The sequence below is a fragment of the Pezoporus wallicus genome, unplaced genomic scaffold (genome assembly GCF_028554395.1).
Source record: "Pezoporus wallicus isolate ANWC-B61680 ecotype Strahan unplaced genomic scaffold, APGP_CSIRO_Pwel_v1 contig_4684, whole genome shotgun sequence".
Lineage (NCBI taxonomy): Eukaryota > Metazoa > Chordata > Aves > Psittaciformes > Psittacidae > Pezoporus > Pezoporus wallicus.
This window is the reverse complement of record NW_026637499.1, coordinates 890,193-905,271: the sequence shown is the minus strand read 5'-3', so window position 1 is coordinate 905,271 and position 15,079 is coordinate 890,193. Positions and strand designations below refer to the sequence as shown.

Below are 15,079 nucleotides of genomic sequence, written 5' to 3'. Positions count from 1 at the left end.
CCAAGGCAGCCTTGGATGCAGCGATCATGAGATGCTCGAATTTGAGATCCTCAGGACAGTGAGAAGAGTGTGCAGCAAGCTCACTGCCCTGGACTTCAAAAGAGCAGACTTTGGCCTCTTCAGGAACCTGCTTAGTTAAGGTTCCGTGGGGTACAGCCCTAGAGGGCAGGGGGGTCCAAGACTGTTGGTTGATATTCAAGGATCACCTGCTGCAAGCTCAGGAGTGTTGCATCCCAACCAGAAGGAAGTGCAGCAGGAGAGCCAGGATAATAAACAACATAAAAAGGACATGGAACTGTTGGAACAAGTCCAGAGGAGGCCACGAGGATCATCAGGGGACTGGAGCACCTCCTGTATGGAGACAGGCTGAGGAAGTTGGGGCTGTTCAGCCTGGAGAAGAGAAGGCTGCACAGAGACCTCAGAGCAGCCTTCCAGTATGTGAAGGGGGGCTATAGGGATGCTGGGGAGGGACTCTTCATTAGGGACTGTAGTGATAGGACAAGGGGTAATGGGTTAAAACTTAAACAGGGGAAGTTTAGATTGGATATAAGGAGGAAATTCTTTCCTGTTAGGGTGGTGAGGCACTGGAATGGGTTGCCCAGGGAAGCTGTGAATGCTCCATCCCTGGCAGTGTTCAAGACCAGGTTGGACGAGGCCTTGGGTGATATGGTTTAGGGTAAGGTGTCCCTGCCCACAGCAGGGGGGTTGGAACTTGATGATCTTAAGGTCCTTTCCAACCCAAACTATTCTATTATTCTATGATTCTGAGCAGAGCGCAAGGCAGAACAGAAATGCCTGTGGTATCTCTATGGGATATAAAGACATGAGCCGCCAAGCTAAGGAAGGTCAGATGCAGAAGTTCTTATCTCCCTTCCCGCAAGTAAGGATCATGAGTAAAGCACTCAAACATGAGTATCATGAGAGGAAGTGAAAAAAACATGAGCTGACATTGGTGTCTATAAATAAATAACATCTTCTGGGGCTTCATTCTTAGCCTGAGAAGTAGTAGAGCCTTAGTGCCTGTAGAAGTTTGTATTTTGAGTTATTTTTTTCTCTGGACTGAGAAACGTTTAAAATGGAAAACTAGAAAAATAGAAATATTTCTGTTATTTTTCTGTTCTTTAATATTCCTTATTTCAAATGCAATTAACCATCTTCCACACTCATTGGATTCCAGGAATCAGAGCTTAAACATCCCCCTCTGCTTTCTCTTCTTCCCCCAAGAAGCATCTTGAGCCTAGTGATAAAATCCAGGCTTCAGCCAATGCTGGGTGGGGTATCTACAAGGAAGGTGTTGACATTTCATGAGGCCAAATGTTAATTGCCTTCTCTCTCTCTCTCTGAAAGTTCCTTCAGGTCCCAATGGGTTTGAGTTTAGTAGTAAACATTTAAGCAGCATTACTTTATAGGATTTCATCCGCTGTGTTTTGCTGCAGAGGTGGCAGCGTTTCCAGGCATGGAGGGCTGAACTCTGCCAAGAGCATACGTGCTTGGAGTGGTGAAATGCGCTTTGGGACCTCTTTGGGCAAAATACGTCTTAGTATTTGTAGAAAAACAAGTGTTCATGTGTGCTCTTACTGAAGGCACTCATGAAAAAGAGGATCAGCTGTGAGACAGTAGCAGGTAGCCCCAAGCTCCTTTGTAAAGCACAGGAAAACACGAGAAACCATCGTGAGGAAAGTTGATTGCTAAACAAAACACCTCCAGGTTCTGAAGGAGGCTCTGTCAGGTCGTAGCTACCATATGGCATTCCAGGTTGTCTGACGTGTTTCAGGCACTCAGTGTGGGTCTGGGACCTTTTTGTTTCTGGCTTTGACTTCACTCCAGAGATCCCCTGCCTTGGGCAGAACACTCGGAACCGCTCTTCGGCCTCATTGGTTTTGTTTTGCAAATTATCAGGGTTGGCATTGTCAGGTGCAGCTCCATCATTGTCGGTGGGGATGCTGCCTGCTTCGGTCCTTGGCTCAGAACACTGGACTCGAGCCCACCAGCTCCCTCCCTCAGTCGTGCTTGCTGCAGCTTTCCCCTTGTTTATATGCAGACCTCCCCATCCCTCCCGTGTGGTTGTGCTCCCTCATGTCCCACCACCTTTGTGCCCTGTTGGGTCCCATGCTGCTCCTATCCCTGCTGGTGGCACCTCGGTTGCATCTGCTGGAGGCTTCTCTTAGATGCAGTAAGCAAGATCCTCCTGTTAATACCAGGTTTACTCTGAGCTGCAGATCTTTGCACTCTCTTCTCTTCATTATTGTCTGCTTCTGGGAATCAAAGTAAAACATAAACCCCATCGCTCTGCACAGTGCCATTAACTGCCCATAAGAGTGTTTTGCTGAGTGGTCAAGTGGTTTGAGAGCAAGATTGGAAACCATCATCTCCTGAGTTTCCAAACTGTTCATGTCACCGAGCCTCTCTGGGTCACGATGCTTCACCTCATGTGTCTCTGTTTACCACTGATAAACAGAGCTATTAATACTGCTGTGCTCCAGGGTGATCTTTTGGACCGTAATTAATGTTAAAACCTTCTGAGATCACCGCTGGAAGGGCCTGGAGAGGTGCAGAGGGCTGTGTGCTGCCAACCAGCTTCCACCAAGGCTGGATTTACTGGTGCTGATTCCATAACATCTCATTCCGAGTGAATGGAAATGAAGAGTTTTCCTCTGAGGTTCTTGAAAGAGGGCTGGTTTCAGGTGAGGTAAAGCAAGTATTTTTCTTTTTCCTCAAAAAAACACTGGTTTTGAGCAGATCAAAATCACTTTGATTCTGATGTTTTCCATTTACATTTATGGGGTTTTTTCTTCTATCATCTGAAAAAAAAAGGATGAAATGAAGGGCTTGTTTGTTGGTATGTATTTTTTAACCTAGGCCTGACCAGTACAGATGCTCTTGCTCTTGGCAGCTGAATGACTTTGTTCTTGTGTGTGCTGGGCAGAGGGGAAAAGTGCAGTCAAAGGGCTAACATAGGTCTTTAACATCACCCAGAGGGGTGGATACGCTTTAACACCCAACCAATCTTCCTGACCCCCCTGGCAATGGACTAGGTGATGTGGGCACTAATTGCTGAATATTACAACTGTGTTGGGATAAAAGTCTGCTGTTTTTCATGGAAAGTGCTCTGGCACTGATTGCTAATGGAGCCTTGCTGCCTGAGCGGCTACAAGGCAGAGCAGAGGTTACACATTAGCTGTGCCCACCCATTTGAGAAAGAAAACACAACAACCCAGCTGCTGAGGCTAAGCAAGTGGCCCCAGGATGGGGATGGAGAGCAGCACGCAGCGGTAACCTGCATGCTGAGCCCTCTTACTGCTTGTTGTGCTTGCACTGGTGAGCAAGAAGAGCGTTGTTCAGCTCTCTCAATGCAGAATTCCTCATCTCACCGGGGCTGAGGTCCCCCCACCCAACACTGGGTGCTCCTATTGCTGTTGCTTTCTGGGCCTGGAAAGAGAGGGATTCATGCTGCCAAGCTGCAGAGACACATCCCTTATCTACTTACAGCAGGAGACTCCTTACTCACCTTGAACCCTTTGTCTACTGCAAGGAGGTGGTACATCTGGAATGGGATGCTGAAGTTAGATTCCTGCCCTAAATTCGCTATTACCCTATTACTCTATTGCTGTCCCTTAATTATAGCGAGTGAACAGCCTGTGTGTGGTACTTGTGAAGCTGTGGACATCCTTCCCAAGCTGCTCCCACTCTCAGCAACATTCCTTGTAAATTAAGGAAATTGATGTCATGCCAAAGAGTTAAATAGCATCTCCATGGGTGAGCTGAGAGTGTGCATCCTCTGCATGGCCCAGCTTAGTGAAAATGGGAGTTGCCCCTACACACAAGCTGGTTCCTTGGCAGGCTGCTGGCATCCTTTCAGATAGCAAGTATTGTTAAGGAACTAAGGCTAATTGTTCAGGGAGAATGGGTCCTGTGCTGGGAATTGCTACTGTGCAAATGGCAGCTCTTATCAGGCACGTGCGTGGGGTGCAGCCGGGAGGAGAGAGGGGGCTCGTGTGTGGGGTGAGGATAAGGAAGGCATTGCTCTGCCCCCATGAAGGATGCTGGGGAGTTAGGACCATTCCTTAAGTAAACACACCCCAAGGTCTCAATCCCATTTAAGCTTCAGCTGCTTTTATGGGACTCTTTAAACTCACTTGCAAGAGCTGCTCAGGTTTAGGATGAGGAGTGGGGCTGTGCTGTCTCCTGGGAGCTGGGTACCCCACCACCAGGCATCTCCAACCTCCGAGGGGTTCAAGCCAGCTCCCGCGCTTCGTCAAAGCCAAGCTGGAGTTTCCATGCCTGGCTTGGAGTGAATAAATATGAACCAGTGCCTTTTGGGAGAGTGGACAGAAGATTGTCACCCCTGCTGTGAAAAAGCTCTTGGAGCTTTGATACTCTGACCAGGGCTCTGTGCTCAGCATCCCTGGACATCCCATGCAGCCACAGCCTGTTTATTGAATGCTTCATCCAACACAAAAGCCGTATTTTACTGTCAGATGCTCTCCATTAGCTTCGAGTGTGAAATTATCATTCCCACCCTTTTACCAACCCCACCCTGGTGGGGAAATGAGGGAGAAAACAACCTCAAGGCCGTTCACAGAATGTGTACGAGCTGTCACTTGTCAGCACAGAGCCCGCTTACACCAGGAAATACTGCTCAGTCTCAGGAGGGCCGCAGAGGAGCCCGGCTTGCAGACGCCAGAGCATTATAACGTTTGCATCAGCACATGGCAAAGCAGCCCTGGAGGTGTTTACACCCTCTTGCAGTCAGGCAGCTGCAGGGTGCAGCCCCACAGGGCTTCCAGGGATGGAGGGGGTCCGTCGTGCTGCATGGGGACATGGTGGCCTCCTGTCCCTGGGTGCTCTCCTATTCTAAGCCCATCTCGCATCTCCTTGAGACGGCAAACCTGACCCCATTCTTGCTTCCTCTTGTGAAGGCCGGTTCCTATAACAACCCCATGGTGTGGGATTGGGTGATAAAGGCATTGTTTTCCTTCTCCTTCCTGCCTTCCAGATTTACCCTTTACGCAGTGGATACGCGAGGGAGACACTCAGAGCCGAGCACGGTCACCCTGAGGACAGCCTGCCCGCTGGTAGATGACAGCAAGGCAGAAGGTCAGTGATCAGGTGCCTCATTTGCCATGACAAAAGACATTTCCTGCTAATTTTGCTTTGCCTCTATTCAGCTCTGGGTGTTTAGGAGGATGCTGGTGGCAGCTGGTTTGGTTCCGAATCAGAAACACCAGTAAAAGCCCAGCTGCTTTTGCACATCTGCATTTTTGAGGTTTGAAGCCAGTACCTTTTGTTCTTATGCCCAGAGCTTTTGGCTGCTTTCAGATTTAAAGATTCCTCTATGTGAAAGGCAGGTTACCTCTTTTCTTTCTTCCTTGCTTTCTATTCTGAAAAGCACACAAAAGGAAGTTTTGATTAATGCTTTATTCCGTGTTCTTGATGAGCATTACCAGGAAAAGTAAGCAAACAGGAGACTACAGAGAAGGGAGGGAATGGAGTTTTGTGCATTTTTCAACTCTAAAGAAAGATCCTTTTCTACAGCAGAGTTCACCCTCTTGTTTAATACATCTGAGCGGCTCTAGTAGATACCACAAAGATGATGCGCAGTATTTGTGGCTGAAGTACCATCTTGTTACCAACAGCCTTGTATTCTTCCTATCCTTTAGCATCATAGCTGTGCAACTGCTTTTGTTCTGGTGAATTAGGGAAGAGCTTGCCTGCCCTACATGAGAGGGTAAAGCTGTGTTTGCAGCCCTCCTCCTCTTCCCATTCCTTCATGGAGAATTGCTGGAGTCTTTAAATGCTCCCCCAGTCACCAGATACTGCTGCAGGCAATCCCAAGGGACCAGCAGGCACCCCAGATGCCCACCCCTGTTCATTAATCCCATTCCCCTGATCCTTTCCAGAGATAGCTGACAAAATCTACAACCTCTACAACGGCTACACCAGTGGGAAGGAGCAGCAGACAGCCTACAACACGCTGATGGAGGTCTCCGCTTCCATGCTCTTCCGAGTCCAGCACCACTACAACTCCCACTACGAGAAGTTTGGAGACTTCGTGTGGCGTAGTGAGGACGAGCTGGGGCCCAGGTACCTGTCCCTTCCCTGCACTCTCCCCTGCACCAGTGCCTGGGGCACACTTCTGCTTGGCCACTGTGGATGTGGCCGTCTCTGCCTTTTCCTTGTATCTGAGAGAAGTGCCCTTTTGGTGGTCACCAAGCTGTCATCCCCTAGGACCACCAGGTCCCACTCAATCTTTGGATGAGTGGTTATGGCAGATATAGCAGCTTGGAGGTCTTTGGATGGGTGTGTGTGGGACATGCAGCAACCAGCCTGACGCAGGCAGGTAGTGCAGATGAGCTGGGTGTGTTGGAAGAGCTGAAGGGTGTAAATTAGGCCTGGGACAAGAGAGTAAACTGGGACCGACTCAGATCCTCTTCAGTTGCAGAGCCGTGGTAGATGAGCCCATGGCTGCCCCAGGGTTCAGAGATGTCCTGATGAATTGCAGGGTGGATGCTTGGAAAGGGTGACTGAGGGGATGGAGCAAACATGCAGCAGGTGTGTATGTGTTGAGTGGTGTGTGCATCAAGCATTAGGTACCAAGAGCTGCAGTACAGAGGCAGCTGTACACGTCGGGGTGTTTGAGGAATACAGGACAAGTCCATCCTTACGCTGTAGTATTCCTGCATGCCAAAGAGCCAGGTAATGAGGAGCAGCAGAATCCCTCCTGGGCGGTTTTTGCTAGTGTCAAGGAACATGACGTGACCTCCAGGACCAAAGTGGATTCTGCACCCAGGACAGATCCGTTCTGCCATCCTGCATTCACATTGGCTTCCTCCACACCCAGGAAAGATTCCCTGTGAACACTGAAGGAGAGGACCACTTGTCCCACGTCTAGCTTTGGGCTCCTGTTACCTCCTTGTGTGGCTGGGGACATGTGAGGCAATGCAAACGCCCCGCTGCAGGGGGATTAATCCTATGTGAAAACAGTTTTGAGCCCCTGGAAGGGCAGAGCTGAGGTGCTGGTGAACAGATTATTACTTGTGTGTAGATTTGACTGTTTGACACCATCAGAGGGGTCAATGATTGAGCAATCGATATGTGATAAACTTGGCTCTTCTAAATAGTACCTTTCATGAACGTTTCCTTCTATTTATTTCTCTATCTATCTGCCTTGGCGTGTGTTTATTCTCACAGTGGTATATGGTTGCCATACAGACCATAAAAGTTTCCAAAATTCCCTTTTCCACCTTCCCTCTGTCCCAAAAGAATAATTCAGCTTGCTGATATAGGCACTAGAAAGGTCCTCCTAAATTTTAGCCCTGTGGTGCCCCTGACACTGTGCAAGGATGCACAGCACCTCATCTGTTACCTATATACACCTTTATGCTAGAAGTATTTCCTCTTTACCATACATTTCATGCTTTGAGGAGGGCTGGGAGAGGATTGGTTCTGGGAGTATGAAGAGGAACCTTTCCAGAGGGACTGCGTCTGCAAACCCCAGTGACTCTAAGATATCAAAGGTACATGAAGTACGTTGCACCAAGGGTGCTGGCAGTGTCCTGGCAAAGGCCAGACTGCCACCCAGCCCCTTAGGAAGCATTCTGCTTCTGTCTGCTTGTTAGATACTGCTAAGGATCTGCCTATAACACCAGATGACAGCTCCTCACAACAGTTTATATCCTTCCTGGACACAAATCCAAGCTGGTCTGGGGCTTGCCCTCCTCCAGAGATGACCTTGGTCATAGTTTCTTTGGTAGTCCATTAGCCTCTGGCACAGAGCCATCCTCATCCTCCCCACTGCCCTTCTCCTCCCTTGATGACACTGCAGACTTCTTTGTCCTTTCCAGTTGTTCCTCTCTCTTTAAATCCCTGGGAACCATCAGCCTCTTCTTACAGATCTTTATTTCCTCGGTTACGTGAGACCCACCACACTTACTGAAGGATGCTATCTAACCTGACACCTGCATCAGGTCATGAGAGGTACAAAGTGACATTCAAACTGCCCATCTTGCCTGACTGTACCACACTACATCTAGAGCCAGTGGTCGATTCGGCTGCTGTCTGCCTTCCTCACCAAGCCAGATGAGCTCCTAGCAGTGCCCCTGTTCTCTACTTGAGCAATATGTGACTTGGAGCCAAGGGGAAGCATCTACAAACACCACAGCAGCCAGTGCCAGGCCCTTGACAAGAGCAAAGCTCTGCCATCCAGCTTGGACAGAAGCAGAGGCACTGACTTAGCAGGAGGAGAGTAAGGATGTGCCAATGGAGGCCACCTTGTGACACGATTGGAACTGACAGCCTCTTCTCCTTCCCGGGGGGACGTTCATTTTCCTACCTTGAGATGTTTATCAGATGAGCCTCAGCTTCGCAGTAAATGTTCCCTCATAAACCGGAGCGACAAGAGGGAAGTTGATTGCCTCTGTGTAATAAATACATCACCCCAGAGCCCTCGTGAGCCCAGTTTCCATGAAAGCCACAGGTTACTGCAAACAGCTGCTTGCGAGGAGCCATGCTGACAGCCAGATGTCCCAACCAGACCGTTTACATTAAGGAGACATTAAAAACTTAGCTCATAGGTGGCCCTAAACCAGGACTTTCTGTGGTCAGCAGCATCTTGGCACCTGGCTTGCCTCTTCCTGCTAGTCTCCTTTAGCAACAACAAACCCTTTTCCTGCTTCCCTTCCCAGTCCTCTTGCAGACACGGAGTGAATCTCACAGAGTTAATTTGTTCCAACAAAATCTGTCTGAAGCAGTGAAGGTTTAATGCTACTGTGCATTCAGACCTTTGGATGTGTGCAGCCAGAGGGCTTCCTGACACAGCAACAGGGAGGTTTCTGTATTAAGTTTCTCTCACTGTGTTTTCAGGACAATTCTGATGACCACTGGCTTTACGAGGAGGCAGGAGAAGTAATTAAGTTTAAATCTTCCTTCCATGCCCCTGCTTGTGGCCTCCAGCAACAACCAGGGGTCAGGATGTGGCATCAGCCCAGGGCTTGCAGCCTTTCTTTTGCTGGAGCAGGTCAGCAGGCAGGCAGCCGGGACAGTCACGGGGGATGAAGTGCATCTCCAGAGCAGCTGCCTTCTGGTACCGAGGGGGAATGCAATGTTCTGATGGGAAGCTGTGATAAGAGGCCATCGAGTCCTGGACTCATTGTCCTCCCTTATGAGGGTCTGACAGACCCAGGTCAGTTCTCAGCAGAGTGGAAGAATCTGTATTTATGACAAAATCACCCCATATGGGAACACAGCAGCCAGGCAGCAGTCTGGGAATCTCATCCTCCCTCTACCCCAGGTATCATTTCTTCTTTGCCTCTATGCTGGTTTATTCTCTTTTAATACCTTCCTCCTAGGTTAGATAGGGCAAGGTTCTGCTGGCTCTGGATATGTTTTCATCCCACACCAGCCCTCAATGTGAGTGATCACGGGCCCCTCTGCATCTGGGGGCAAATGTCCCTGTGGGAACACCCCTGGGCTGGGCAGAGCAGGACATAACATGTCTCCTGCTCTTGGTCACGGCCTTGTGGAGCTGGGGCTGGCAACCAGGGACATCGGTGCCCTGTCCCCTGTGCAATCACTGCACTGCACTCCCTTGCAGTGGGGCCACTGTTTCATACACGAGCACTTGGAAGATGCCCTGGCAGCACCCATCCCCTTTCCCTTTCCTCTCCCCCACCATGCCACAAGGTACCACAGAGGGAAACAGCCGTACAGAGCCTATTTTTAAATCCCCCTCTTCATCATTTATGGCTGTGGCTGTGACCTCCTAAATCCATCATAGAAGTGGAGACCAAAATCAGTCCCTGGCTGGTGCTGACTTAAAACAACAGCCCCTGTGGTGGGCACGTGGCAGGTGGGATTGCTCCACTGGCTCATGCCAATGCGGGGGCACCCCTTGTCTGGGATATGGGGTGAGGGGAAAGGGTTTGCTGCATGCCTTTGGGGGCTGAGAGCTGGGGGTTTGGCCACAGGCAACTCCCCCCTCACTCACTCCTCTCCCTATTCCTGCCCTTTAATAAGGCAATAAATTACTGTTCCTGGCAGGGATGAGGTTGGTCAGCATTTAGGAAGATTTCATTTCCAGGATTTGAAAAGGTGGTCGTTCTGACCCGACAGCCCTCCGCTGGGAGCGCTTGGGTAATACCCAGGCCTTGATTTATGGTGTTAAATTGGCAGCCCAAGAACTGCTCCTGTAATTTATTACCCCACTTCACCAGAGAGCCTCTCTTTTCCCCTCACCCGCTCTGGGTCTCCTTCTCCTTAGTTGTTTTAAGAGGGAACAGCTGACAGCCGAAAGCTAAATCTAACATTTACACATGACTTCATTACCCCACTAACATAAATGACTCAAAGTGGTGAAACCCATTAAAACTGGGGCTTTTTGGCACTGGGCACTGAAAGCCAGGGGCCTGATTCCCTCCCTCCCCATCACCCTGTCTCCTCCTTGACCACAGTGCAGTGTGTTTTCAGCATCCTTGTAGCACCAACCCATTGTGTGCTGCATCGCAGCATTAAACACTGATTCTTTTCTGGGACTGACTGCACCAAGCACACCTGCAGATGCAGTGGTGTGTGAACAGTTAGTTGAAGTGATGAGAAGGAAGGAGAGAAAGAGAAGAGCTTGGCCAGCACATGTACAGGGATGTGCTGGGCAGTCCACTCCTTGTGCTGTTTAGGGCCAAGTTGTGGTTATCACCACTGGGGTTTGCCTCAAGGGCTCATCATGGCCACTCATTGTTGCTCCCTTCTTGCCTTATGGAGTCAGTCAGGGGGAAAATCATTGGGTTGTTTGGGTGGCCTTCAGATGGATGACTTCCCCATGGCACTTGTCACATCCAAGTCCATCCTAGGAGCTGACTGTGGGCTCTTGGCTCTAAAACCAGATCAGAGAGATATTCATCAAGGCAGGTTGTTCCCAGCAAGGAAATGGCACAGATGGTGGTGTTTGGTCCCATCCAAGACCAGTGACTGTGATTTGCTGAAGTTTGTTCACTGCAGTGACAGTCACTACAGACCTTGCTGAGCTGAGCTTTACTCGATCAGTCTTTACTGAAAGCATCTAATGCCATCGTAGGATTTCATAACATCTGCAGCAGACATGCAGCAGTGAAGGGCCTGTTCTCAGCAGTGGGAGCACCAGATGCTGCAGAAGGTCAGGTGGCTGCTATGAAGAGTAGCATGAGTAGAGGATTCTGTCAGAGCTGGGCTCAGCTCAGCCCATGACACCATTATTGTATGTGTGTGTATAGCTAATGACTCAAATTGCCTAGTCAGGCTTGTCTTTATACATTAAATCACTACATGGGTACCATGTAGCGTGGTCCAAGAATGACCAACTCCCTTTTCCCTTCCCCTGTAAAGCCAACCCTGACCCAAGACCCTGGGGATGGAGCAGGGCAGTTTTCCACACGCAGCGCTGGAGGAGCAGTGGTTTACTACAGCCTTTCATCCACTGTTTCTGCTCTGCAGGGATTGGTCTGTAGCTGTTTGGGATGCTGGGATGCTCTCTTGCCTCCTGCCACCGTCTCTGCCCTCTGCTCCGGCGCTGGGTGGCTCCAGGCAGCCCTTCCCTGGCGTCCTGTCGCCGGGTGCCTGTGGGTGCATCGGGCTCCCCCCGCACTGCAACATCACTCAGCTTTCATAACCAACTAATTCCTGTGTTTGTGCCTCGCTGCCCCTGACATCGCATTATCAGGAATTTACATTCCTGCAGGAACTGCGAAATCCCCAAGCCCTGAATCCAGAGCTTTCCTGTGGCACCCGAGGGAGAGGAAATAATCTGTGATCTTGCGACTTTCAGACCACTGAAGTAAACCCTTTTCCCCTCCCTTTGTTTGATTTAGCACTTTACAGGCTCCCACGAGGGGATTCTTGGTTTCTTATGGGTTTATTTTGTTTTGTCTTCATGTGGTGTGCTTTTTTCCCCTCGCTTTTCTAGTGTCAGTCCTTTTGGGCCATTTGCCTCCTGGAGACTTGGGAAAACAGGGAAGGGAGGGCTGGCCTCATCAATAGGATGCTGGGAGTGTCACCAGGGTGCATGGGGACTAGCGCATGTGCTGGAGCCTGTCAGAGCACATAGTGGTGATGGCGACCCTATAGCAAGGGCAGACAGTGACCCCATGCACTCAAGCTGTTCTTATGGGTCAGACCTGAGGTCCCTCCAGCCTGCTGCTGTGGAATAGTAGATACACCCAGAACATTTGGGCAAAGCAGAGCTTCTCACTTGAAATGGGAAAGACAATGTCAGGCAGATGGGTCTCATGCATTCTTCATAGAATCATAGACTGGTTTGGGTTGAAGGGACCTTAAAGCTCCTCCAGTTCCAACCCCTGCCACGGGCAGGGACACCTTCCACCACAGCAGCTTGCTCCAAGCCCCTGTGTCCAACCTGGCCTTGAACACTGCCAGGGATGGGGCAGCCACAGCTTCTCTGGGAACCCTGTGCCAGCGCCTCAGCACCCTCATAGACAGAGCTGGTGGTGGACCCCAGAAGTCCTGTCTCCTGGTCTCTTTGCACTGCCCGCACTGCTCTGTCTCTATCTCTATCTCTGTCCCCTCCAGGAAAGCACACCTGATCCTGAGGAGGCTGGAGAAGGTCAGCAGTCACTGCTCCACCCTGCTACGCAGTGCCTACATCCAGAGCCGCACCGAGACCATGCCCTACTTGTTCTGCCGCAGCGAAGAGGTCCGGCCGCCCGGCATGGTCTGGTACAGCATCCTAAAGGACACCAAAGTAACGTGCGAGGAGAAGATGGTCTCCATGCTGCGCAACACGTACGGGGAGTCCAAGGGGCGGTGAGGGAAGGTGCAGGCCTGGAGCTGTGGGAGGCAAAGGGACTCCGAGGAGTCGAGGACTTGTGATAATGCTGAGTGCTGGTGGGGTTTGGGGTCAGGTGGTGTTTGGAGGGGTTGGAAGGGGACAGCGAGGCCAAACAGGACTTTCTCACGCAGACAGCAGAGAAACAAGAAATCAGCAAGTTGGACTTTCAATTTCTTTTCCTTTTTTTTTTTTTTTTTAATTTTTCAAGAAAAAAACCAAGAAGAAATTCCCTAATTTGACTCAGCATCAAAGCCTCTCCTTTTTAATCTTTTCTTACTGAATTTCCTGGACTACACGCTCCAAAACCCTGGATAGGAGGAGATAACACGCTGGAAGCCAGCGTCAGGCAGAGGGGAGCTGCTGGGCACAGGGTGACCCCCTCCCTGCCTGTGGGGCGAGGGACCTCGGTGCAGTGGTGGCCGAGGACGCAGGAGGAGGTGGCGCGGGTGGCCGGTGACACCGTGCTGCCAGCCAGGATGCCCGGATTGGGATGCCAGGCGGGTGCCGGGATGCTGCAGGCAAGCTGGGCTTTTGTACCACTGCGAGTCGATGGAGCGGCTCCGTGCGCAGCCGGCGCCCGGCAGCTTGTGCTGTGCATTAAAGGTTCATATTAAGTCCGTCTCTGCTGCCTCCTTGGTGTTTCTTCCTGACACCACCTCAGCGCTGCTTGGGCATTCACAGGACCAGGTATCACTGGTGGCTGTTCCTAGGATGTATCCCTCTACTCGGCTCTGGATGCAGTCCTGCATCCAGCTCTGGAGTCCTCAGTACAGGGAAGACATGGGCCTGTTGGAGAGGGTCCAGAGGAGGCCACAGAAACGATCAGAGGGATGGAACAACTCTGCTATGGGGAAAGCTGAGAGAGTTGAGATTGTTCATCCTGGAGGAGAAAAGACTCCAGGGAGACCTTATTGTGGCCTTTCAGTGCTTAAAAGGTGCCTAAAGAAAGATGAGGACAGACTTTTCAGCAGGGCCTGTTGCAACAGGATGAGGGGTGATGGTTTTAAACTAAAAAAGGAGACATTCAGGCTGGATGTGAGGAAGAAATTCTTTACAATGAGGGTTGTAAAACGCTGGCACAGGCTGCCCAGAGAGGTGGTGGATGCTCCATCCGTGGAGACACTGAAGCCAAGCTGGATGTGGTTCTGATCTAGTTGAAGATGTCCCTGCTCATTGCAGGGGGTTGGAACTAGATGACCTTTGAAGGTCCCTTCCAACCCAAACCATTCCATCATTCTATGAGGAACTGTATTTGGAAACCGGAGCTGACCCCAAGAGCTGGATGTGCAGAGACAAGGGGAAAGTGCAGCCTCTTTGTGTAGGGTCCTTCTCCCTCCCAACACCCAGCTCGGCCACTGGCCCCAGTGGGAGCTGGAGGCATGTGGGAAAGCCCAAGAAGGAAGCCAGGGGCTAAAAGGACATAGAGAATCTGGTTTCTTTTACTGTCAGATGTGGGTTAGGCTGGCCCAAGATCCCTGTGGGTAATGGATTTCTCAGCCTGGCAGCCAAACCAGAAAGTGCAGGAGGGTGAGAGGGGAAAACACACAAAAAATCAGATCAGCTCAAAAGCTGTTGCTTTTTAAAGCAAAATGACAAAACCTGGGGTGGGGAAAGGGAACAGCGTGGGTTGAATGAATCGGTTCGGTCAGCCCAAAGCAAATAGTTTTGCTTAGTTTTTCAGGTTATTTAACCCTTTAATGTAAAAGCAAACAAGCAGGAGGTGAGTTTCAAAATGAAAATGTTTTGAAACCAAAGGTGCAGGATTTGATGTGGAGGAAGTTCAGCCAGAGACCTCGGAGACCTTTATCTTCTTGAACTAAACCTATTTGCCTGATTTGCACCCACTCAGATAATCCTGATGGTTTCTCCCAAGCTGCTCTTTTTCACCTCCTCTTTGGTTTTGTCTCTTCATTCATCTTAAGCCGCATTGATGGTGCACATTGGAAGGCCTTGAGTACCTGGTCAAAGTCCTACTGGAGTTCAGTTGTTGGAGCAAGCACCAAATCCCTGCAGATTGCCTGAGGTCTTACTTTTTTGAGCTAAATCTCTTTTTCTGATGAAGAAGAGGATGGTGATACTGAGGGATCTGGGCCATGGCCACTCTGTCACTGAGGCTTACACAGCACTGAGCACGAGGGCCATGGAGGGACCATGATGCCATGTGTGTTAAAACCTCTCTCAGCCCCCAGCACAGTTGCTGCCTGTCAACCATCCCTTTACTCTTCAGAAGTGGCTGGTGGCCATGGTGTTTGGTTGTGGGGATGA

General features: G+C 50.3%; 1 protein-coding gene across 3 annotated transcripts in view; it reads left to right on the top strand.

The window, feature by feature from the left end:
* ASTN2 (astrotactin 2) overlaps positions 1–13,435 on the top strand; it is a 330,328-nt gene extending 316,893 nt beyond the window's left edge. For all 3 annotated transcript variants that reach the window (XM_057405885.1, XM_057405886.1, XM_057405887.1), the window contains 3 exons: positions 4,997–5,097; positions 5,901–6,084; positions 12,556–13,435. In XM_057405885.1, the coding sequence (XP_057261868.1) occupies positions 4,997–5,097; positions 5,901–6,084; positions 12,556–12,793 (523 nt within the window). In that variant the 3' untranslated portion in view covers positions 12,794–13,435. The remainder of the gene's footprint in view (positions 1–4,996; positions 5,098–5,900; positions 6,085–12,555) is intronic.
* Positions 13,436–15,079: the final 1,644 nt, after the last annotated feature.